Source organism: Zalophus californianus, chromosome 1, assembly GCF_009762305.2.
Source record: "Zalophus californianus isolate mZalCal1 chromosome 1, mZalCal1.pri.v2, whole genome shotgun sequence".
Lineage (NCBI taxonomy): Eukaryota > Metazoa > Chordata > Mammalia > Carnivora > Otariidae > Zalophus > Zalophus californianus.
Window position 1 is genome coordinate 123942265 of NC_045595.1, and position 26572 is coordinate 123968836.

Below are 26572 nucleotides of genomic sequence, written 5' to 3' on the forward strand. Positions count from 1 at the left end.
GAGCCACCACCGTCCACAGGGTGGATTTCACAAGTTACTGAATGGCATTCATACACCAGCCTACTCCATGAAAGATCTTTTCAAAGTTTTGTGTAAACAAAGCAAAATTCAAGCTGGCAGCTACAACAGAAATAACAGGCCACTGCAATCCTGCAGCATTTTTCAACTTTTGAAAGGAAAGCAACAGTTCGTGCTAAAGTAGTTAAGGCAACCTGGAATCTAAGCATCTAATAATGCCAGCTATCTACTTGGAGTTACACCAGCAGAGGAATGTCTCTTTTGCTTTTCTCTTGTTTGGTCCAGTGTTTCTCTCTCAGAGGAGTGACGTGTCGATCAAGAGGGCCTTGCCTCTGAAGGCAAAGACCGGCCCCAGGCTCAGCATCAGTGCTCAATTGCTCTTAATAATTCTCCTGTTTTGTTGTGCTATTGACGCTGGCTCAACCTCCACAGTGTCCCTTGGAAACTTTCCTCTTGCAGAATCAAGCCAACCTCCTTTGACTACAGATGGTTCTGTTTTTATCCACTGGAGTTTTATGGTATGGCAATGCCATGTCTGGAATTTCAGACTTAGCTACATGAGAAGTTCTGTGTGAGCATACACGTGTGTGCTTCTCCCCGCCCCCCCCAAATTCTCTAAGTCGGACATTCAAAATAAAATATGCCAGGAAAATGAAAAGCTGGATCTCAAAAAGACAAAACAAAACAAAAATACCAAACACCCCCTCCAACAACAACAACAAAAAACCCAGGCTGGACACAGAAGCTACAAAAGCAACATACCCCAAAACCAAATTGGTAGAAACTGATTTTTTTCCCCTCGAATTTATTGATACTATACATACAGTCATATTTATTTCTCTGTCAAAAACCTAATTTGTAACTACTTTTAGTCCTGCCCTCATTCTATATCTTGTTTCAGGCACATCTCTTTCTGGTTTTCTCTCTCAACCTCAAGACATTCCTTGACCAGGAACAAATGATTTATGGGTCAGAAATAAGTGGTTTCCAGGCTCAGTGACCACAAAGGTCTCCTTCATCAGACTCAGAGCTGAGTTAAAGATGAGCCCAGAATTTTTTTTTTCAATATATATTGCTCAGTTCTGGTGACACCATTCCCTCTTTAACTATTTTCATTCTGCACTTTGGGTCTTTTTTCCTCAAAGGAGACTTAAAAAAAAAAAAAAGCTCTTGAAAAGCTGGACACCACTGCACCCAGAACGATTAACGTCCCACCATGCATTCACTCTAATTATAATCTTTGTTACTTGAGAAACAGGAATCGCATATTTGCATCCCACCAGCAGGCTGAGGCTGCAGAATCTCAAAAGAAAAGCAGAAAGTAAAAGATAACGCCGTTGCTGGGCAGGATTTCAGGGTTCTATGACATGTTTCCTTTCCGGTTCCTCCCATTTGTAATTTTAGCAATTTGTGAGAAAGATGAACGGTAGACAATGAATCAAAATAAAACATACGGCAAGGGTTATAAAGCCAAGCTTTTATGCTAGTGACAACTTACCTTACTAGTGAAGGTTATAATTGTGATGGCAAAGGCAACACAGAAAATCAAAAAATGAGCTTGTATGAATCATGTCTGTATGACACTGATGGCTTCTTGACCTCATTGTCATCCCAGATGAGGAGGAGATCTGAGTCATAAATCCATTTAGCCATTTGCTGTTCTTTCTAGCTCATAATGAAGTTGTCAAACTGTGAGACAGATTGAACTTTTTCCAGAGGTACATTCTATCACGGATGTTATTTTTCCATTTCCCTCTCACAGGCCACCACGACTGGTATACTTCTGCTGTTGGCTCACAAAGAGTGGACCAAGAGATACCTGGTAAATATATAGACATCGAGTAGGATGGTTGAATAGGTTTGAAGGTCAAATCTCTACAAGTTCAGGATGGAACATAGAGAACTTGATTTCCAATTGTCATCGAATTCTGTCTGATTGATGCCTTAGTCTGATGGATTTCAGTAATAAACTAGGTTTTAAATGAATAATTTTGATCTGATTTCTTCTCCAAACATTTTCTACAAGCTCCTGTGATTATTGTAAATAAGTGTTCCAGTTTGGAGACAACACAACCAACATTAATGCTCCTGAATTTCATTTTGAATAAATGGATCTATAGGCTCCTCTGTTTTTAAGCATGTATTTAAAGACTCAACTGCTCAGTTTGGGATCTCCTTCCAATGTCTCTGTTACTTCTCCCCCACCCCAAAAAAGGGTGAAAAGTCTATGATATCTTGCATATCAATAGTGTGAGCCAAGTAATCCCATGGTATAGAAAGACTACCTTGACCTGATCATAGATCTTCCCATGGCTCAAACTTCAATGTACGTGTGAATCACCTGGGAATCTAGTTAAAACGCAGTCTGATTCAGTAGATCTGGGTGACCTGTGAGATTCTAACAAACCTCCGGGGATGTCAGTGCTGCTGGTCCGTAGACCATGCCCTGATTAGCAAGGTGCTAGGACAAGGCAAGGATTCTGTGTACTCATGTTTGTTTTTCCCACCCCAGACTGGCTGTCAACATATGATAGAAGAAAAACAAACACATGTTTGCTGAATGGAATTCATTTCAATTTTGGCCCAGTTGGCTGATATGTTATTCCCCCATATTGTAGATTCAAGAGGAGAACAAAATGGCCTAAAAGAGAAAGTTGTAATGCATTTCTCCTTAGCTTCCCAGTAAAAGAGATTAATACCTGACATCTTCTTTCTTCGTATTGCTGAGAAACTTTTGAAGAATTCAGTTCCCAAAGTAACAATTTGTTTTTGCTTTATTTTCAGTGGGAAACTAGTTTCACCTTTGTGATCCTGAGCATGATGAGATGTCCACTTCATTTTGCAGTAGCCTTGGAATCTGCTCTCCTTGGCCCATATTGCTTCTACTCGTTTTCAGGGATAGCAGAGACCAATTACCTTGGTTATGCCGTTGCCTTTCCCTTTTCCATATGCAAACTTCCCATCAGCTCGTGTGGACCCACCACACTATGAAGAGTACCACCTGACACTTCAAGCCTTCCACCTGTGCCTGAGATTTGCCATGCTCTGTGTGTCCCTGACTGTGTTCATCAAGCTTTCTGCAGGACTTATCTGGAAGAGACACTTACATGTAAGTTTCCAGAAAGGAGGAACCCATTCTTATTCCATCCTGAATGCTAAAATTGGAAGTCTGCCATATCAGTACTTAATCTGCCTCTCTTATTTATCACTGTGTTTCCTATAACCAAAATTTTCCCACCCTTTTTACTTCTGCCCCAGCAGAGGCTGATATATACCAACATCAAATTTAGCTTTCTAACTTTTTCCCAGATGGCTAAGAATAATATTGATAATATGATAGTAATAGAAATATGAACAGAATGTTTACTCTCAATGTTCTTCCCATTTTACAGATAGTAGACTGAGGCTAAAGAGTTTATGAAACTTGCCCAAGGTCACACGGTTAATGAGTAGTAGGGCCAGATTCAGAACCCGGAGCTATTTCTCTTAACAGACCAGATATATCCTGGGCCCTCTTGTCACCCACCTTGTACCCTCTCTCTTCCTCTAGATCATCAAGATGTATGGTTCTGGCCTCCAGGAGGGTTAGAGCAGAACCACTGGGAGTGATTTCTGATTCCAAATTCCTATGTCTGATACTGGGTCACTCCATTGCGAGTTGCACAGCCTCCTCCTGGAAAGAGATATTTCCCACAACAAACTCTTATACTGGCGTTATGATTCAAGTTAGTATTACATTAAGGTCAGGTGAATTTGGGTTATGTTAGCCAATTTTTTTTTCCAGTTGGATCCTATCAACACAAATCAGCAAAGCTAAAAGACAAGAACTTGGCACTCTCGATAACTTTTGTGGTCAGTCTTGTCCTCTTCAACTTCTACATAAGTCTGCAAAGGAAATCCTGTACATTCTTAGGAACAGGGTTGATTTTGCAAGGAGGCCTCCTGAGAATTGGGGCTAGCAGGCTGCTGTACTGCCAGTGCATCTAGAAGTTTAGAATGTGAGATTTCTCCCTGGTAGGGACCATCCCAACTCCCCAGAGCCCTTTGTTAAAAGGAACATAAACCCAGGAAAACCACATATTAAAGCATCAGCTACCCATAACCCCTTGGCATGGATAGCTAATCAGACATCTGGCTGCCATCTTGGGCATGACACCCAAGATTTAACATTGGATGGAAGGCAGAGAGAAAAGAATGAAAAAGTATCTGCAGAGCTTGGTAAGTCAGCCTCTTGGAAACCCAATAGTGAGGCCACCTAAAGTGCCTGGAAAGAGAAAATATTAATTGAAAACAGAGCAAAGTTCTCCAAGTTCAGAATTTTGCCTTTGCCCATCTTGCTCAGAGCAGTTTCTTGGTGTGTGATTACTAAACTAGGTATAGGACACAACACAACTACAACATGTTTTTCAAAGTGGATCAATGACAACAGAATCACCCATGGTTCTTGTTAAACCATATGTCTGGCTTCCATCCTGGCCCATTCTTATGGCAGAAACTCTGGGCTGAAGGCAGGGAATGTGCATTTTTAACACATGCCCCAAGAGATTCTGGTCAAAATTCTCTTCCTAGCACAGGATTCTCTTAGTGTAACTTCTGGGCAGGATCTCCGTTTTCCCATCTGCGTAAAATGCAACAGTAGTTTGGGTGAGAGTTCTCGATAAATTTAATAAGCAGCAAATCTTTGGTGAGCGTTTTTGGATGACTTGAAACCATGTAATCCATGATGGTGGCAGATCATGTTTCATTAACAAGGATGAGTGGCTGACATATTGGGATATGAATTTTTGTATTAATAAATACACCACTGCCCCCAAGGAGCACGTGTAGCTTGCACAAACCTTTGTTACTATGTGGGGCACCTTGGTGGTTCAGTCGTACGTGTCTAACTCTTGATTTCTGCTCAGTTCATGATCTCATGGATGTGGGAGAGAGCACCACATCAGGCTCCACACTCAACATGGAGTCTGCTTAAGATTCTCTCTCCCCCTCTGCCTCTGCCCCTCCCCCCACTAGTGTTCTCTCTCTCTCTCTCTTTCTCAAAATAAATAAATAAAATCTTAAAAAAAAACCTTTGTTACCATGTTACCATGTAGAAATAGCTACACGAGGCACAATTTCCAGCAGTGAAATAATGTATTGTTTGTCAAAATTCTAGAAAACGCACAACTTTCTTAGAAGAAATGGCAGATCACTTGTTAAGATACAGAATTCTACATGGTGATTCTGCATTTAATGAGCCTCCGTATTGTTATATTGTTAGGTTCCCTTCAGGCTGAAAGAGATAAGTAATATTTTTATTTTTTATTTATTTTTTAAATGTTTTATTCAAATTCAATTTAGTTAACATATACTGTATCATTAGTTTCAGAGGTAGAATTCAGTGATTCATCAGTTGCATACAACACCCAGTGCTCGGTATTTCAAGTGCCGTCCTTAATGCCCATCACCTATCAGGAAACTAAAGAGCTATGAAAATTTGTAAAAAAGAAAAAAGTGATAGTTTGATGGAAGATTTGGAGGAAATTGTAATTGTATTGCATTATAGAACAAAATCATTTTTTTCCTCAGCTCTGTAATAGTCTATATTATGATGGAAAATATTCACTTCTAAGAACTTTCCCGTAAATTCAAAAACACGTTTCCAGAAACAAATCAAACACTGCCTTAGGAATCACCATTCATTATGTCTCCGCTCTCTGTGTCTTTTCATTTTAGGAGAATTAGAGTCATCTTGCATCCCAGTCAGCTCAAGCTGTTATAACAAAATACCATAGATGTGATGGCTTAACCAACACATTTATTTCTCTCAGTGCTGGAGGCCGGAAGCCCAAGATCAAGGTACCAGTATGGTCGGTCTTTGGTGAGGCCTCTCTTCCTGGTTTCTGGACAGTCACCTCACTGTGTGCTCACTTGGCCCTTCCCGTGCCTGCTCCTGGACAGAGAAGATCTCTGTGCTCTTCTTATAAGGACACTTATCCCATCATGGGGGACTCATCCTCATGACAGTATCTAAACCTAATTATCTCCCAAATGACTCACCTCCAAAGACCATCCCAGTGGGGATTGGGGCTTTAACATAGGGATTTGGGAGGGAGACACTAACAGCTGATAACATCTCATTGAAGGTTACACAGTGTTGGTGTGTGAGCATGCAGTCAGCTGGTACCCAACCAAAATCATGGTGAGAAATGCTTGAAAGAGGCATAAAGGATGTGATGATTTTGATAAAAAAAAAATGTATATGAGTGCTACAGACTGAATGTTTGTGTCTCTGCAAAATTCCTTAACCCCCACTGTGATAGTATTAGGAGGTAGGGCCTTTGGGAGAGAATTAGGTTTAGTGAGGTCAGGAGGGCAGAGCTCCCATGACGGGATTAGCTTCCATGAGGCCCTTATAAGAAGATGAGGAGGACAGAGTTGTCTCTCTCCACCGTGTAAGGAGACAGCAAGAAGGTGGCCATCTGCCAAATAGGAAGAGGGCTCTCACCAGACGCTGGATCCGCTGACACCTTGATCTTGGTCTTCCAGCCTCTAGAACCGTGAGAAATGTTTGTTGGTTAAGCCGCCGAGCCTATGGTAGTTGGTGATAGCAGCCCCAGCTAAGACCGCGAGCCCTTCCAAGTTTCCATCCTGGCCCAGGATGGAAAAAGAGGGAACTGGAAAAGGCATATGAGCCCCCGCCCTGGCCCCCGCGCGCGGCTCCATGCAACACGCTGAAGTGACCTTGGCAGCTTAGGACTCAGTGCAGGGGGCAAAGAGCACCACATAGGATTAAGTTGAGAAAGCAAAATGCAAAACAACCATAGCCGAAATTGTCTACATTCTTGGTCCAGTAAGTAATAAAGTGATGGGAAAGGAAAGAATTGGGACACCAGACGCGCTACAGCTGTCCCCTGCAGCTACTCTGTCCCTCCTCCACGGAATGGAACGACTCCGGCTCCATCTGTTTTCCTTTCATTATTCATTGTTATGTTTGGGGTTTGCTTTTTTTTTTTTTTTATGAAAGGGGAAAGAAAATATTTTCCCCCTTATCATGTGATACAGTGGTTTTCTTTCTTTTCTTTTTTCAATGAATTGAGAAATATTTACTTCCCATAAAAGATGGAGGTAAATGCTTTAAACAGTTCAAAAACATATGAGGACAGAATATTTATCAGCGGATGAGGCTCTTCCTCCAAACAAAAAACAAACGCAGAAATGCACTGGCTCCAAATCTTCTAGCGGATATACCCTGTATCATTAGCAATACAAAGGGGTTTTGGAACACATTCATCTATGACTCTCATCCTAAAGGTCTGAAACCTCATGTTGGGCTTTAGCAAGTTCTCTCCGGTGCTTCTGGGAACTAAATCCCCTCGGGGAGATTCAAGTAAACCTCAAGCAGGACCACACAACAGTCAGAATCCACTGTATTTCTTCCTCACCAGTTCCTTTATGTGGTCTCTTCGAAGTGGTCAACAGGAAACTGAATCTGGGAAAATAATTGCAATTCAGGGCATTAGCATTCCCTTTATCTCATTAGGTCATCTGGAATGATAATGGTGGTGACATGAGCCTGGGCAGGAGCAGGGTAATTGTAGATGCTATTTATTGCGCAGTTACTACTTGTCAGGTGCTTTGCCTCCTTCCTTCCTCACAATCTTGCAAAGCTCATCAGCCCCGTTTCACAGATGACGACGTTGAGTTGGTCAGACGGAGTTAGGATTCTCTCCCAGTCTCAAAGGGTCTGGAGGTCAGGCTCCTCCCTGCTCGCCCACACCTCACAGTGTTTCTTCAGCTTTACAGACTCCAAGTGGTTTTGCACAGGCATGCATTTTTGTGGACAGCCTTTCTTATGTCTCTCACAGACAAAAATTAACTCACATATTAGAAATGGAAGCTATTTTTTTTTCCAGGATATTTTCATTTCATTTAATCAGTGAGACCACACCACGGGTGATAGCAACTTACGAATAGAGGAAATGAGACCAAAGTGTCTTTTGTGATGTATGAAAATAAGCTTGATATTTTGTCAGAGCAGAAGCAATAGGTGAGGAGGTAACTGGGCAACTGCTTTTTGTCATTTTTTACTTTATAATCATTGTGAACATCAACATGTTTTCCTTTTGACGTTCAGTCAGTTTAATCTTTTAATATAAAATATCCTACTGGGGTTTTTTCCCCCTTGCTTCTTACTTTTAATCTAAAATGGTATTATTATGGGGCACCTGGGTGGCTCAGTGGGTTAAGAGTCTGCCTTCAGCTCAGGTCGTGATCTTAGGGTCCTTGGATCGAGTCCCGCATCGCGTTCTCTGCTCAGCAAGGAGTCTGCTTCTCCCTCTCCCACCCCTCTGTGCTCTCTCTCTCTCTCAAATAAATAAATAAAATCTTTAAAAAAAAAACCACACACAAGAAATTTTGGCTTTGTGAAAGGGCAGAAACTTGAGTAGAAATCAGAAGCCTCCATTCTCTATAATCATATAAATTCAGTTTCAACAAAGAAAACTGAATTAATACTAGTGAATATTTCAGAAAGGCCATAATGGTGCTAATATGTGAACACAAAACCATTTAGGAAAGTAACAATGTTGGTTGGACACTTTGCGCTGTATTAATTAACCAGGAGAATATGCGGTGGTTGTTACTGGGTGTTAGTGGGTTCATTCCCCCAGGAAAGAAGAGAGAGACACAGACGAGGTAATTAGGGTAAAACACAATGAAGGCCAGGAGAGGTGAGGAATGACACAAGGTCACTTCCCCTCCCAGACTGGCCCTACAAGTCAGGGACTGTGGACAAGGCAAAGGTTCACCCCTGCACGTATCGGTAGTTGTGGATTTGAGCTTCCTCATCTCAAAGACTACGGGGCTTGGCCAGGCACATCCAAAGACCTTTCCATCTCTGTCTCAGTCTGTGACTTTCTTTCTTTCTTCCTTCTGTCCTCCTTCTCTTTCTTTCTTTTAGATTTTATTTATTTGAGAGAGAGCACAAGCAGGGGGGAAGGGCAGAGGGTGAGGGAGAAGCAGATGCCTCACTGAGCAGGGAGCCCAATGCAGGGCTCGATCCCAGGATCCTGAGGTCATGACCTGAGCCCAAGTCAGATGCTTAACCAACTGAGCCACCCAGGGGCCTCTCCGTCTGTGATTTTCAAGTAAAACTTTATTCCACTGGAGAAGATTAACATTTAGAAGAGAGGACTGTTTGTAGCAAGGAGTGGCTCTTTTCTTGTCCTAAGCCATGCCAATGTGTCACTGGGGTCCATCACACTGCCTTTACTCTGCTAGCTCAAGAAGTATATATGCCAACTCTATTACTCAAGCAAGACGGGTATGAGAGTTGTTACATAGATCACTTTAATCGCTTTAGAAAAACACCTTTCTTTGCTCAATATTCAATCTGTCAGCGCGCCTGGGTGACTCAGTCGGTTAAGCATCCCAGTTTTGATTTTGGCTCAGGTCATGATCTCGGGTCTTGGGATCAAGCCCCACGAAGAGCTCTGCATTGGGCGTGGAACCTGCTTAAGATTCTCTCCTCCTTCTCCCTTTGCTCTTCCCCACTTGCACTCTCTCTAAAAAAATAAAAGAAGAAAAAGTTCAATCTCGTATCAAACCAACCAGAATTGTCTTATTGGTTGTCTTTCTTTTTTAATTATTCAAGTATAATTAACATACAGTTATATTAATTTTAGGTGTATGATATAATGATTCATCAATTCTATACATTTCTCAGTGCTCAGCAAGAAAGTGTACTCTTTGTACTCTTGACCGCTTTTATCTACCTCACCCATTCCGCCCCCCCATCTCCCCTCTGGTAGCCACCGGTTTGTTCTGTGTTTAAGGGTCTGTTTTTTTCATTTGTCTCTTTTTTTGTTTGTCTCTTCTGTTTCTTAAATCCAACGTATGAGTTATTTGTCTTTCTCTGACTGACTTATTTCCCTTAGCATTACACCCTCTAGATCCACCTGTGTTGTTGCAGAACTTACCATTATATTTCTAAATAAGTATGGAACTTAAAACTCCAATTTATATGCAAAAACATTGTTCCAAATTTTTTTTCTCTTATTTCATATAACTAACCTAGTGTCGTGGATGAAAAAGAAAGCTGCTGGGGCGCCTGGGTGGCCCAGTCAGTTAAGCGGCTGCCTTCGGCTCAGGTCATGATCCCAGGGTCCTGGGTTCGAGTCTTGCATTGGGCTCCCTGCTCGGCGGGGAGCCTGCTTCTCCCTCTGCCTGCCGTTCCCATTGCTTGTGCTCTCTCTCTCTCTCTCTCTGTCAAATAAATTAATAAAATCTTTATAAAAAATAGATAAATAAAAAAAAGAAAAAGAAAGCTGCTACTGAAAGCAATAGAATTACTAGGTACTGGATGGTAATTAGGACTTATTTGACAAGAGGAGTATCTTGTGTTCACTAGTATGTGACTTTCTCCTTGTCATGGGTTGAGGAATATGGCTCCAAAGCCCTAAATACAACATTCATTATTTATACTTGCCTCTCAACATTTATTGAGCATATATGATGTGCCCCAGATATTGTGCTAAGGACTAAAGGTAGAGACAGAAGGATGAACAAGACATAGTCTCGTCCTCCACTGACTTAGAGGAACTGAGGGAAATGTCACCTGGGCCAGGAGGACCAAGAGCCTAGATGAGGAGTAATGGAATTTGAATTAGAGAGTGTTAGTGAGCATGGAGAAGAGGTGGTGCATTTGAGAGATATTTAGAAGGTTGAATCAGTGGCGCCTGGGTGGCTCAATTGTTAAGCGTCTGCCTTCGGCTCAGGTCATGATCCCAGGGTCCTGGGATCGAGCCCCGCGTCGGGCTCCCTGCTCGGCAGGGAGTCTGCTTCTCCCTCTGCCCCTCCGCCCTACTCATGCTCTCTCTCACGCATGCTCTTTCTCTCTCTCTCTCGCAAAAATAAATAAATAAAATCTTAAAAAAAAAAAAAAGAAGGTAGAATCACCAAGATTTAGTAGCAGTTAGCATGTGGGACAAGGAAGGAGCCCAGGGAGATATAAAGGGGTTTCTTGACTATGAGAGACAAGACAGAGTGATTGGATTTAATCTGTGACTCCCACTCTTGTCACTTAGGGTTAATTCAGTTTCACATCTCATCATTAATAAAAAGCCATGTTAAGAACCTAATAGAAGGCATCAAGAGGATTCCTGTCTGGGATTCTAGACAGTGAGGTACTGAAGCTTGCCACAGGACACTCCACAGCTTTAGAGGGTCACACATCAGATACAAAGGAAGCCTTGCTTTGAGTTCATAATAAACCTTGTGCGGAAGAGCATGGGCTATAAGACAGTTTCAATCGAGGCCATATTTAACAACTTATCTCTTCTTCTACTGATGTTCCCATGACAAAGATTGCCAATGAATGACCTGTACGTGGCCAAGCCCAATGGAATCTTTTCGATCTGTGTTTTCCTTGACCTCTCCACAGCCTTTGAAACTATTGACCACTTTCTTCATGAAATCCTCCCCCCTTTGACTTCCACACACCATTTTCTTTGGTTTTCTTCCTTCTCCAAGGCTTTTCCTCCTCAGTCTATCTGAAGACTCCTTTGCTCTGCTCACTCCTTAAAGTCTGGTGGCCTCGGTTTTCACCTTTGGGCTGATACCTCACACTTCCATATTTATAACCCAGTCCCTTCTCCTGCTCTATTGAGCTCTACATCGGACTATTTTCTGGACACTCTCCTGGGTGTCCCACAGACACATCAAACTCAAGTTGTTTATAATGGAGCTGATCATCTCCTTGTCCTTAACACCTGCTCGTCTTCCTGTGCCTCCAGCTCAGTTGCCAGCACTCATGACACTCAGGACAAGCTCATGACCCTAAGACCTAGAGTCATCCTTGACTCCTCACACCTGAGTTGATCACCATATCCTGGCAACTGCACCTCTTAAATATTTATTCACTGTGTCCCCCTTTCTCTGTACTGACCAGGGTGGCCCTGATTCAGCCCTCCATCTTCTCTCACTCATACATCTTTGCTTCCAATCTTGTCTTTCTTATTTTTTTTGTTTTTTTGTTTTTTTTAAGATTTTATTTATTTATTTGACAGAGAGAGAGACACAGCGAGAGAGGGAACACAAGCAGGGGGAGTGGGAGAGGGAGATCCAGGCTTCTCACTGAGCAGGGAGCCCGATGCGGGGCTCGATCCCAGGACCCTGGGATCATGACCTGAGCCGAAGCCAGATGCTTAACGACTAAGCCGTCCAGGCTCAATCTTGTCTTTCTTAAGAAGTATCCTCCACAGAGGCTCTAGAATGAGCTCTCTCAAGTTCAAATCTGCTCTTATTACTCCCCTGCAGAGTAATAGTAATAGTATAAGGAATAACTATTATCTTATGCTAATAGTATAAGGAATAAATATTATCTTATTACATCCTTCTGTGGCTCCCCTTAACACACAAGCTACAGCCAAGCTCCTTTACGTGACATTCATGTGGGTGCAGCTCCTCTCCAAGAACATGGACTGACTAAGGTGAGCAGAAAAGTGGGACTGGGAGCGTGGAGGTCAAAAGACTAGCAGAGAGGCGGGGTGCAGTACTAGATGTCACTTTTACGGCTTCCTAGCCATAGCTAAAATCTTACCTAAATGTCTGTGTCAGGAATATTTCAAATTTAAAAACAATTCACACATCATGAGGGAATTTACTGTGGTTATGGAATCTCGAGGAAGGGAAACAGAGAAAAGGTTGATTTGAATTTCCATACTGCGGAACGGTGCCTTACTGAAGTAGCATTGCGTTCAGCATTATTTATGACACATGGAGAACTTGATATGTCATGGTACGTTTGAAGTCAGACAGTTTAAGGTATAATTGTTTCCTCCATCACCTACCATCTGAGCAGCCTTGAGCAAATCAATATTGAACCTCTTTGCACCTAAGAGACAACACGTACCTCACACATTGCCAAATGAAATGGCGCAATGACTAGTAAGAGCCTTACATGGGCTTGGCACTTGATAGTTGCTCAAGAAATGCTTGCTTTCTTCCCCTTCTAATAAAATTTAAATTCTTGGCTCTCATTCGAAGATTTTAGAAAGTACCCTTTAACCTTCTGTTAATTTTCAAAAAGCCCCAAACCAACCCAAACCAGACAAAACAAGTAGCAAATGACGAAAAAAGATATGCAACAGAGAAATCCCTCACTTCCTTAGACAGTCCCTGCCTACAAAAGTAATGGTTCTTCTGAATTATTTTATGATTATGCCGGATATTTTATTACACATCTATTTCTTTTTTATATCTTTCTGCCATGCCCCTCCACCAATATCACCAATATTGTTCTCTCTGGTGATTCCTCTTAAATCCTTAAGTGGTACCATGGTGCTGTTACTTGAATCATCCTTCACTGGGTTCCTGTGACATAAAAAAGGCTAAATTAAATGTCAGAAGTGACACTCTATTTTCTTTGATAAATTGTAGAAATAAACACTACTTTATTTTTTTTTCTTCCTAGGGTCAAAAGAATGGACAATAAATTTGAAGCAGTGATCCTCTTAAATTTGTTATATTTGTGGCCATTATTTTGAAATATTTGCAAAATAATTTTTATCTTCAAACTTTTCCCTCTATATTCTTATGAAATAAAAATTGAGATAATTGTATATTGTAGCCCTTTTAGACTGTTAACCCCATTTTTTCTGGTTTACCTGTTATGATTTTTAAAATGGAAATTTTATCATCATTATCATAGAAATTGTAAAATCTGAAATATAAATTTGCAGTGAATGAATGTTTTCTTTAAATTCCTCTTGTCCCTGTGTGGTGTGCCATTAAACTATAATTCTATACTACCTAAACTAAGGAACCATTTTTCTCAGCATTTCTTCATTGCCATTTATACTGAGGCAACTATAGATCTTCAAATACAATTAAAACATGGAATAGTAGCCATAATGAGAAGGGCCTCCTACAGGGGGAGATTGACCCTCCCTCCTGGCCTCTCCGTAGCTTGTCTATGGCACTCATGACAGTTTAATAGTTAGAAGGGACCTTAGCTGTCTTCTAGGCCAACTTCTCATCAGATGTCCCAAGATCTAAATGCCCCTGGCTGCTGAACCATTCCCAACAGGCAACCTCATTCGGCTGTTTTATGGCTCCAGGTAAAGCTAGGGTGCCCAGCTAGCTCAGCCAGTAGAACATGTGACTCTTGATCTCAGGGTTGTTGAGTTCAAGCCCCACATTGGGTGTAGAGATTACTCATAAATCTTAAAAAAAAAAAAAAGTAAGAAGTCTGTCTTAACCTGTCCAGAGATTTGCTTCTTATATCTCAATGTCATAAATTCTCTTTTTTTAAGATGTATTTATTTATTTATTTATTTATTTATTTATTTATTTATTTGAGAGAGAAAGAGCATGAAGGAAGGAGGGGCAGAGGGAAAGGGAGAGGGAATCCTCAAGCAGATTCCCTGTTGAGCTCAGAGCCCCACGCGGGGCTCCATCTCACAATCCTGAGATCATGACCTGAGTGGAAATCAAGAGTCATCTGCCCAACTGCTTGAGCCACCCAGGCGTCCCTTTATGTCATATATTCTTTCATGTCTCTATGTCTCTATGCCTGCAAATACAGCACAGGGGTTCTCACATGTGAATCCCATGCCAGCAGCATCAACATCACCCAGGAACTTGTATGAACTGGAAACTTGGGGGTCGGGTCCCAACAGTCTATGTCAGGAAGCCCGCCTCCCGGTGATTCGGATGCATGCTAAAGTCTGAGAAGCAGTCTTGGAGGGTAGCAGAAAGTGGGTGGGACTTCAGAATGAGAAATACCTGGTTTCAAATCCTGACCCTCTTGTGGGTTTAGGCAATAGCTTCAGTCCCTCCCTGGTCCAGTGGAACTTATGAGGATAGCTAACTCCCAGGCTTGCTGAGAGAATTCCTTGGCACTCTAGAGGTAAACCACCCAGCAGAAAATCTAACACTACTTAAGCACAAAAATAGTCTCTAGTGTTATTGATTCAATTCAGTACATTTATTAGATGCCTTTGAATATCAGTCTCTACAGAGTCCATTTATTTGAGAATGCACAAGTACAGAATGAAAATTTGAGACATATCATGAAAACTATGATATGTAAAGAAGCTAAATAACATGTTCCAGAACACACAGCTCAATCATTGGTGTCTGGAAGTCCTTAGGGGCCACCCAGACCTCAGCTTTTCAATCAACGCATGTTCATCTGCCACTTAATGAAGCTACAAGACGTCTAGTTCTGGGCCTGGTGATTACACGAATAGGGATTTAAATTTTATCAGTATACTCTCTGACTTCATTTTCACTTTATTGGAGCATTTCCACCCAGTACTGAGTGCCCTGGCAATTTATTTATTTACTTCCATTTTGCTTTCTGATTTGTATTCCTCTCAGTTCTGAAAGCGTTTCAGGTAACCATTGGACATTCTATCAAGAGTTGGCATTCCCAGCTGCCGTGGCACCGACTGTGGGACCAGTGAGGGGCAGTGATTGCTTCCCAGAACTTTTGTGCTCAGCACAATGTGCACAGTTCTGCAGATCCCAAGCTGCTACATAAGTGAAGTGATCTAAGACCAAGTGCTTTAGGTTAACTGGGATCCCATGTATAACGTGTTAAAAATTATATTCAGTTGTCAAGAAGTATGGGCGGTTATTTCTTGCCCTTGCTTTCACAAAGAAATGAGCAGACATTTTACTATGCCCTTGCCGGGGAGAACTAAAGTGTTACCGTTCACCGTCACATGCCAAAAAAAGTCTGCTTTACAGGCCTTCCGGAAGGAATAAGCCACCTTTACTTTTGAACAGCCTGTTTCCAGTTTTGTGTGGCTGATGATATTACTGGACCAGTGACAGAGGCCAAGGCAGGAAAATAGACTCGGTTACTTATAACTCTTTGAATGTGGACACATCAGCTTGTGGGAAGGAAACTATTTAAAATGGGGCTTAGGGAAAGGGGGGGAAAAATCCCCTTTCTCCATATGAGATTCTTCCACGGTGTTGTCATGCAATCTTGAAAACCTCCATAGAACAGTGGATCACTCTCATTGGATATATGCAAATTATCTGAGACCCAGTGGTTTCCTGCCAGGCAAAAAACTTATAATAACAGAGCAAGAATGCAATCCGAGCCTTTGCTCTCTGAAATCCCTGAAAGAACAGAGTCGTTCTTGACAGGGCAAATTCAGCCCTTGACATTCCAGGAAATAGCTTAATAATGTCATTTAGGCTGGGCTTGTAACCAATCCTAAGACGTGGAGACACAACTGCCGTATGTAAGATTTAAAATATCAGTTCAGGAACCATTTTTCATTTTCACAGAGAGTTTAACAACAAAAACACCACCACCACAAAAACTAAGCAATGCATCCTAATTCAATTTAGCCTTGTCCACACTAATTAAACCCAATCTAGGAAAAAGGAAGGGTTTCTGCCAGGAAATTACAGACACATCCTGACTACCATTTCTTTTCCATTAATTTCCTAGGTATGAGGTCCGTGTCATATCCAGGATGTGATACCCAAACAAAACTGTTTTTTTGATCATTAACATAGGTAGACAAGTGAACCCCACCCTGGGGCCTCAAAGGCCTTTATGAGACACGCTGCCCTTTACATTTCGATGTGTTTCATTTACTCTGGGTGCAGGACAGCTGAAAAAGGTTACAAGACTCAGGTTAAAAGTCAGGAAGTGGGATCAGGGCCCCACACTATGACATCATTCTCTTACAATACAATGATGCAATGACATTTCCTACAGGAAAATGATTCGAGCTGACAGGCAGCCTCGGTTCCCTGCAGTGGAAGGTGTCGGGCCTCCCTCCCTCCTGCCCCTTGGCTGGGGCTTCTCAGAGGTCAGAGAGAGAGAGAGACCCAAGCCACTTACATTTTACAGCAGCCCTGGTATATTTAAAATGAAGGTGTGCTAGAATTTAGTTACAAAAATTGTGGAATGTTTTAACTGTTAAAGCAATTAATGCTTTTAAACAAAACATATACAATTTTGCCATTCACAAGACAGTTTCTAGATCTATTATTAAAAGCGACCTATAGGCAGAGCCACAAGGGATGGTTGTACATATTGGCCAAAGGGAAGAGCAGGGATTAAAATCTGGCTCGCTCTCTGATTGCCAAACCATGCTTGCTGGTGCAGTACTAGATCTGCCTTCTTCTGATTCACACAAGTGTCCCACCGCCGGTGATAGATGATGGTCTTGTAGCAGACACAGGTTTAAGTTGAAGGATGAATCAGTCTTCTGCTTTCAGTCCTGGGTGTCTCTTCAGAGGAGTCTCCAGAGGCGCACATTTGAGGACCTGCCTGATTCTGAATTCTGGGCAAATGAGTCTCCTGAGAGCCTTCTGGGGAGGGGGGCGGGTACTGCCAATGAGCCCCCATAGGCTGTGTGAAGGACATGGCTTGGTGAGTAGAAGCTCTGAGCTAGGTTTCAGCCTGGCCAAGTAATTGTATGCTCCAACTGTAATACCGTAATGGCACTCCTCACCCCCAATATGTAGACAGTGCTCTGGACTCCACATGCAGACACAACCGCTCCAGCAATTAAGACCAGTTTAGAGACCTCAGTCAAGGCAAGACGAATTTAAGGGCTTGTGCCGGTCCTGGGACTCCACATCAGACTGTCCTTGTTTTTCCATCCTTGGCCTGGTAACTCAGGTCCTGGGTTTCTGCCTCTATGTGAGATCTAGCAGCTGGGTGCCTGGTGAGTGCCGCCCGGGATTGAGCGTTGATTGCCTTGATTTACCTTGCCATGCCTCTTCTAGAGACCTCAAGTCTGTCCCATAAACAACGGAAGGAGGGGTCCAGACTTAGAACCTTCTGTCATTTTTCTTCTGCTCGTCACCCTGCTTGGATCCTCTCGGGAGTTGGTGGAATCTGCCAAGCCATGACTGCAGATAGGATGAGAGAACAAGCTTCCTGATGCTTCTTTTGTCCATTTCAAAACAACATTCATACCAAGTCCCTTTTATGTCAGAGGAGAGTCAGCGGGGGGGGGGGGGGGGGGGGGGAGTTTCGACCACAAAAGAACCAAACAGTTATGACTTCAGAAATGTAAAGTCCTGGTATCCATGATAGCTTATGTGCCTAAAGCAATGTTTCTAGATAGTGCGCTAAGTTTGCCAGACAGATTTAAGCTCTCTGTGGCAGCTGAGTGGCTAGGTGTCAGGGATGCTTCGAGGCCCAGTTTATGCGGTGCCCCAAAATTGGGAGTGCTTCTATAAATCATCACACAGTAAGTGGATGGAGCTTGCCGTGACAGATAGACTATCTTCGGAAAAATTCGCAAATATCTGAAGGCCTACTACATTTCTTTAGGATGAGTCAAAATACAAGCGTGGTTGTCACATCTTTTCCCTGTTACCCCTGGGTGTTCTCTCAGAGGTGTGGGGTCTTCATAAGTGAGTAACTGTTTCCAAAGTCTGTCAAAGTATCAGTGGTTACAATCTGGGAAGCCTAACATGCCTAGAAAGGAGTATAGAATGTAAAATGTCCGAAATTACTGGGGTTTTATTACTCTGCCAAATTTGCATTCTTATACTATCTAATCACTCCCTTTTAAGGACTCATTATTTCCTATAGTTAAACTTACAAGGAAAACAAGGAATTTATTTTACATTCTGTACATTTGTAGAGTCACGAGATCTAGGGCCTGTATTTTTCACCATTTGAGTAAACTTCTGCTTGCCCATACATGTTGAAAGTGTCATTTCACCTGAATACACAGATCAGACTTGCTGAAGACTCTACCCTTTCACCTTGCTTGAGGCGAGGAGAAAGATCAAAGCTTCCTGTATTTTTTAGGGATGACCCCTTCTTTGTTCCGAACACTGCTCACATCTCCTGTTTGTGGAAGCTTCTGCAAGGACTGAATTGTTTTTCTATTCCATAAATCTGCTTCGTATAAGCAAGACTGTCATTGCCCATTTGGCCTCCTAGAAGAGGGAACTTACCTATGTGGGTAGAGCCTTTAGTTTATAATTGCTCTTGAAAATCATAGTAGTTAAAACACATGTTTTAGGAGAAAGAATTGTTGGAATTAGATTTTTTTTAAAAAGGTATTTGTGATCAATATGCTATAATGATAAGAAGGATATAGAAAAACGGAAAAACTCATCTGTTATCAAGTCTGCTGTGAGCGAACCAAATGACTGAACGGCTTTCTGTGTTTATTTGTTAATTTCATTAGTTCTTTTGGGCTTGAAGTAGAATATAAAATAAACCGTGATATGTTATTTCACTTAGTTCATTCACTAATTCTTGATTAAGAACATGTGGAGTGACCGCTAGTGGACAAGGTGCAATGACTCGGGAAATGAAATCTCCTAGCTCACAAAACAGAGATGATAAGAGACAAACGTCATAGAGACCACACACGTTCAATACTGCCCAGGCTAAGGACTGAGAAGCAAATCATTTCACCTTTTTTGGTCTTAGTTTTCTCACCTATAAAACGGAAGAGCCAAAATTAATTGTACAGTCCCTTCAGCTCTAAAATTCTGGGACTATGGGGCGCCTGGGTGGCTCAGTTGGTTAAGCGACTGCCTTCGGCTCAGGTCATGATCCTGGAGTGAGTCCCGCATCGGGCTCCCTGCTCAGCAGGGAGTCTGCTTCTCCCTCTGACCTTCCCCTCTCTCATGTGCTCTGTCTCTCTCTCTCATTCTCGCTCTTTCAAATAAATAAATAAATAAATAAATAAATAAATAAATAAATAAATAAATCTTTAAAAAATAAATAAATAAATAAAATTCCGGGACTAAAAGAAATACAGGCTAGCGTTAAAAGCAAATTTAAAAAAGCGCAAACCCTCACAGGCTTTGTTTGGCAAATATCATGAGGGAGATGAGCTCAAATCTGACTTAGGACCACTGATAGGGAGATGAATGCTATTACAGACACAATGAACAACAGAAGGAAAAATATGGAGCTTGGCCATAAGTGGGAGAAAATATCTAAATGGCATAGACAGACTGGCCAGGAGGGAGCCAGAGCAGAGGGCTGTAAAGCAGGATGGGGCTGAGTGCACTGCAGGTCTCAGATCAATCAATCAACAAGGATTTTATTCTACTCGGGTTACTCTATTTGTTAAGGGATTCTTAAGGGGGCGCCTGAGATAACATGGCTGAGGATTATAAGCCATACTAAGTATAGAAGACTGCGAAAATATCCTAGCCTCCAGCTCTATAAGACTAGCGGACGAAGGGCATCTGTAAGTAAAGCGGGCTTAGAAAATATTCTGAGAATGCTCTGAGGTTCAGCTTCAAACAGAGGGTTCTGGTAAGGATTGTGAAGAAACAGCAGTTACAGGAGGCCAGGGGACAGTAACCAAAATGGAATTACTCTCTCTAAGCAAAGACGTTGGAAACCCACCATTTGGGATGGGTATTACCAAACTGTTTCAAGCAATTAGTCTGGCTGCCAACCAAGGAAGAATCTTCACATGTCCTCAAGACACAAACGACACTTTGGTGTCGTAGAAAGTCTTCCCACAAGACTCATTTCTCTCAGATATAGAAAAATATGCGATGCCCAGTAATGCTGTGTTCTCGTCCACAAAGAGAACTAGGTGAGGCCCACTGCATTGCCCTTTCTGCTCTGCTTGCTAGGAAGCTGGAGACAGAATTTGGATTCAATCTCAGGACTTAACACTTCAGTATCTAACCTACTGTTTTAAAATTTGTAACTTCTTACCTGTTCTTTTGCGCTTAACGATTTTGCGATATTTGTGTGTTTAATTACCTGCCACCTCCTTCATTCATTTATTTCACAGATTATTTACAAAATATTTATTATGTGCCAGGCACATCCAGTCATTTAGGAGGGCAGGTGGAATGTGGCTCTGGCCTGGCAGGCAGGAGACTCTGTCTCTGGCTTGTGCTGTGTTTAGCTATTAGGGCTTGGTGTTTATATTTGGGATACAGTTCAAGCATTTTCCAGATGAACAGGGGTTCTGGGACATATAGCTAGTTTTCCTAATAACTCACTCCATTTCATCTCAGTTAGGAGTGGATTTTTCCCCTGAGGGTCTTTGATCCTGCAGCTGCAGACATTCTGGCACCAGGGAGCCTTAGAGGTCAAGGCTCCAGGACACACAGAGGTCAATGAAATCAGGGGACATCTTAGAAACTGCTGACAACCAACGGGGGTGAGCACTGTGGCTTCCAAGATGGATGGATGATGTCATTTGTGGTATAAATAAGTGTGTGCTTACTAGGCTCTGACTGGGAGCCAACAGGTGTGTCCCGGAACAGCCCTCTTTGGAAGACACCCTCTGAGGAAAAAATAGTCAATAAACTTTGTGCTTCCCTTAATCTAGGAAGTCTCCTTTTTCATGTCAGAGTCCCCAGAATTGAGCATTGTGAAGTACAAAGGCAAGAGTATGAACTCGAGTTTCAGTTTCCCCATCTGTAGAATCAAGGAGCTGGACTTACCAGTCTTCTAGCGCCTTCTAGCTCTAACCATCTGGCACTTTATGACCCAGTTCTCCTTCCAGCCCTTTGGCCACGCCACTCCACACAGATAATCATCATTATCATCCTCTTCAAAACTAATAAAAAGCAATACGCAAACAAGTCCAGTGGTAACACCTGTCTAATGGCAACCCTGAAGGACAAGCTTGAGACCTACTGAAAGATTATTGAGTTATGGCAAAGACTTCCTAGATATGGTTGCTTTTCAGGATAGATCATTTCCTTCGTAGCATATCCAAATCTATGGCAAACTGTTTACACAGAATCTTAATGTACACCCATATTTTGTACCCACATTCACATGTTAGCACAGCAATGTGTATATAATACATTGAGGAGAATCCGAATAACTTGTGAATTTAGGAAGTGGTTTATCAACACTTTTATTTCATGTCAGTGATTTATATATAAAACAAACATCTGGGAGTATAAGAGACACAAGTAAAGGGAGGACACAATTTCTGTCCCAAAGAATTTATGATTCAGCTGAAGTGCTTAAAAATGTAACCAGCGTTGTGTGCCAACCATTTTAATAGGTTCAGTGGTATTTGAAATACGTACATTGGAAAGTGACACATTCATTGATACTGAAATATCAATACTGAGTGCTATCCACTATGCTAAATGCTGACTAAAAATGGTAACAGAGATCTCTGCAGTTTATACCCTCATCATCTGATTAAAAGGATACTGTTCATTCATTCATTCATTCTGCAAACAACTACTGAGTGCTTACTACAGCAAAAGCACGGTGATAGGCACTTCGGAGGATAGAGGCATGATCTCTTAATGATTCCTGTCTTCAAGGATCTTAAAATTTAGTGGCAGTGAGGAAACAGCTAACAAAGCAGAATGGAGAAGAGGTCTCAGTAAAGGGCTAGAGAACACTTCGCGGACCGAGTAATTATGCCCACAGGTTAGGAAAGCCTCCTAGTGGAGATGGCCCTGGAGCAAGAAAGACGAAAAACATGTTAATGGTGGAGACAAAGGGGAAGGTCATCTCAGAAAGAGAGTTCAGTGAGAACAGAGGCACAGAGGCGTGAAAATTAACGCATGCCCTGGGAACAGTGAGTAGCCTGGGATGGCTGGGGCATGGTGTCCAAAGAGAAGAGGGCAAGACGAAGCCAGGAACTTAGGACAGAGCCGGCACATGAAACACGTCCAATGCCGCCTTAAGCCTACTGATTCCACTCAGCCAACAGTAGGGATTCAGGAGAGGTTCGTAAGGGTATGAACAAAGAGGAGGCTGGACACATCCTCGGTATTGAACGTGGAACTTCCGTAATGAACTACTGCTCCAGAGTAATTAAGTAGGGTAGGAAAAAAAGGGGGGTCTTCTAAACTAGGAGATTTAGAGGCTACAGGGCAACAAGAGGAAGTCTTGTGTGGGATGTATTGATGCTCTTGACCTAGCCAACTCCAACACATCCTTTAGATATCAAAGTGAACACTTCTTCCTCTGCCCCCTGATTGAAGCCAGCCTCTCTACTGTGGAACCACGGAGATCCTTGTGCCTTTCCTTCACAGTACTTCACAGAGTTTGTAATTATATACTTACCTGCACTTGATTCATGTGTGTGTCCTTCATTGGACTGTAAGCTCCACAAAGGCAGGGATCATGTGTTTGTTTTGCCCTTCAATTTTACTATAGGCTACTCAGTATGTCTGACTCAGAGTTGGGGCTGAAATATTTGATGAATGAGCGAATGAATGAATGGAAGGAAAGAAGGATGGAAGGAAGACAGAAGGAAAAAAAAGAAAGGAAGGAGGAAAGAAAGATATATGGGAATGGACACATTGTTGGAGAAGAATAATGAGAAATAATATTTGGGAACTTATAAGTAGGTGTGGTGGTTTTAAAACACGCCTGCAAAATTCTTTGACATTGCTCTCATTGAAAGGTGGGATCTATAGCCTTTGCCCTCGAACCTGAGCAGTCTTCTGATGAACAGAATGCAGCGGAGAAGATGGTGTGTGATTTCCGAGGCTAAGTTGAAATGACTTGGTTCTCTTAATATGCTCGCTCTGGGAGAAGCCAGCTACCGTGTAAAAAGTTTGACCACCTTGAGACCGCCAGGCTGAAGAAGCCACCTTGCTGTACATTCCAGTCGGCAGACTGAGCTCATCTCTGCCAAAAAAAAATGTGAATCAAGTTGTCTTGAACCCTTGAGACCGTCTCATCTGCCAGATGAATGCCTTTGAGTGACCTTAGTAATTGCCTCGAGAAGCAAAAAGAATTGTCCAGCTGGGCCCAGCCTGAATATCTAACCCATAGAATCTTTTGCACAATAAAATGGTTTTTGTTTTATGCCAGCCAATTTGGGATAATCTGTTAATAGCAATAGTAACTGGCCCATCAACCAAAGTCTCAATAGAATCCTCCCTAATCACCGCCTGCCCATAGCAATTGAGGAAACTGAGATCCAGAGAGATTAGCTTGTTTAACCATGTTTCTAAATAGGCAGCAGTAAAACAAGGCTGAGGAACTAATCTTCTGACCCACCCCAGGCCATTGCCTTTTTCTTTCTAATATATGATAATGCATTAAGAAAAATTTCTGTTTAATTATATGCAGAGTCCAGAGAACAACTCTTTGTCATGCCACAATTTTATCCCCATTGATGCTTTCTTCCCATTGATGATTAAATGGATTGGTCAAATTCCTTGACGTATATACAAAAGGTGAACTGTGGGCTCCCGTGTGTGGAGCTTACAAATGCTGTCGATGATTTGGACATTTGAATGCAACTACTTCCCAATTAGAGGAAGAAGCATGTTCAAGTATATAAAACACAATAACATTTCTTCTCAAGTTTGTGGCATTCGAATTCTTAGCTGACTAGGTTTTTCAAGGCCGTCAGTTCCAAATTCACTGAAAGATCTCTTCTGCTGAAAGAAAAACGCCACCTCTATTAATATCCACCTTTTCCTTTGCAGAACACTTGCTTGCTGGTGATTTATTATGGACAAGCGGCTTCCTGTTCCTTTTTGAAAGTTAGATTCTTTTTTTTTTAATTCTTCAAGTAGAGGAAGAATTCCTCATCTCTTGTCCCCAGGGCGATTTAGTTAAGGCTAATCTTCAGGACAGAGGTTGGGTATTTACAACTCACAAACTGATACTGCCTGATACCACACAAAAGAGAGAGGGTCTTGCTGCTATATCTGATGTCAATTGGGAACTAATCCGAGAAACAAATAAGGAAGACCAGCTCTCGCAACAGCAACGTGTATGGGAGAAGATTCTTTGAGATTTTGGAACTTTGCAGTTACATTATAAAGATGGAAACATTTTCCCTTAAAACGATCAAAGATATTAATTAACCTTTTGGTTGGTGATAATGTCATTATTTTTTAAAGAGACTCTATCTGAGGAAAACAACTGAATAATCTGATGCATGTGCTCTCCATGGACTATATCTCAAAGAAAACCATGTACACTGATGACTCAAAAGTTCATGTTTATCTTATTACATTTTTTCCTTTTCCTACAGTGAAACCGATGAAAAATCTAAGGAAAGACAATGTCGAATTCAATTCAGAGTTTCTCACAACCACAGCTTCACAGATTTTAACAAATGTTAATCTCTTTAAAATCCCACTCGTGATGTAGAAAGTACTTGAGTAGAGTGTGTGTACATGGCTTTAGGTGATGTTAGGTATTAGGACTCTCTCGGTTGCAAATGCCTGAACACCCGACTCAAAGCAGTTTTAACAAAAAGCTGAACTGATTTGCTTACAGAACAGAAAAGTACAGACTTAGAATGTGCCTCAGCCACGGCTAGAAAAGGGGGCACATGGGGCGAGGCTTCTACCTCCAGACTCCGTCTCTCTCGCTCTGTTTTCCTCAGTGTTGGTTGGCACCTTTCTCAGGCTGAACCCGTGTAATGGAAAAGTTGACCACTGGCAGCTCCCAGCTCCTTCGGCCAGCTTCCAAACTCAGCAGAAGAATTCTGGGTCACTTCAGACACGGGCCTGGGGCCGATCCTGTCTCGGCCCTCTTGAGTCACGTGCCCACCCTTGTGGAATTCTCCCTGGCCACCCCTGCAAGGTACCTGAGGATGTATTCTAGAACTTACCAAGAGTCGTAGTTAGATTTTTGGCATAATTTATTTTGAAATAAAATCTTTGCCTTAAAGACGGTGTGTAAAATGGCACGCCAAGTTATACAGCTAAGCTTTCCAGAAACTCTGCCTTTCTCTTAATCTTCCCATACATATGTCACCTTCTTTTCGATACCAAACTTACCAAAAGCTTAATCTATATTTGCTTATTCCCCTTTCCTGCCACAATCCTCCCGCCATCTAATCTCTGCTAAAATGGCTTTGCCGTTTGGGGAAAAAAAAACTTTCCCGTTTTGTTTTTGTTTTTGTTTTTGTTTTTTAGATGGAGGTGAAGGTGTCAACAATTTTATTAACATTTAGTTTAAAAAGCTTTACACCTGTGCCATGCCAAGACATAGAAGGTTCTTAAAGCAGTTACCCATTAGGGTTTGCTCCTTGGTTTAGGAGTCGTGGGGTCTTGGTATTGTTTTGTTAAGCGGTTTAAGAATTCATGATCTTGGTCCAGGGCTGGTAATACTGTGCCACTTTCTTCTCCCTCAGAAAAATGGTTCTTGATAATGTTCAAAGCAGTCAGGGCAACCTGAGGGCTCTTATGAAATTGCAAAGCCTCAATTTTATCAATGCCACCCATTTCCTCTATCAGAAGACACAGGTTTTCCTTCTCCGAGAGCTTCTCTGCTGCCTGGAGGATAAAAGAGATAACATCAAGGATGGTGATAACAATTTTGGTGTCTTGGATGGCAAGCAGATTCACCAGTGGCTCCAGGACGCCAGCGTGGACAAGCTGGATCAACTGGTCTATGGTGCCTCCAGTTGTGAAGTCAGCCACGGTCCAAACGGCCTCTTTCTGGACTTTAAATTCTCCGTTTTTCAGCAAAGCCACCAAAGGAGGCAGCATGCCGCAAGCTATTAGCCGCTGGATGTGCTGGTGAGGCCCTGCAGCCACGTTGCTCAAGGCCCAAGCTGCCTCCTTCTGGATGGAGGACTTGGGGTGCGCCAGGAGCTGGGGCAGCACGTTCAGCTCGTCACCTCTCCACAGTCAC

General features: G+C 42.2%; 1 protein-coding gene across 1 annotated transcript in view; it reads left to right on the top strand.

Annotated features, from left to right (window-relative positions):
- TMEM212 (transmembrane protein 212) overlaps positions 1 to 25938 on the top strand; it is a 39785-nt gene extending 13847 nt beyond the window's left edge. Inside the window, 4 exon segments of the mRNA XM_027581846.1 lie at positions 1781 to 1840; positions 2803 to 2952; positions 2954 to 3127; positions 25852 to 25938. Of these exon segments, the coding sequence (XP_027437647.1) occupies positions 1781 to 1840; positions 2803 to 2952; positions 2954 to 3127; positions 25852 to 25938 (471 nt within the window).
- Positions 25939 to 26572: the final 634 nt, after the last annotated feature.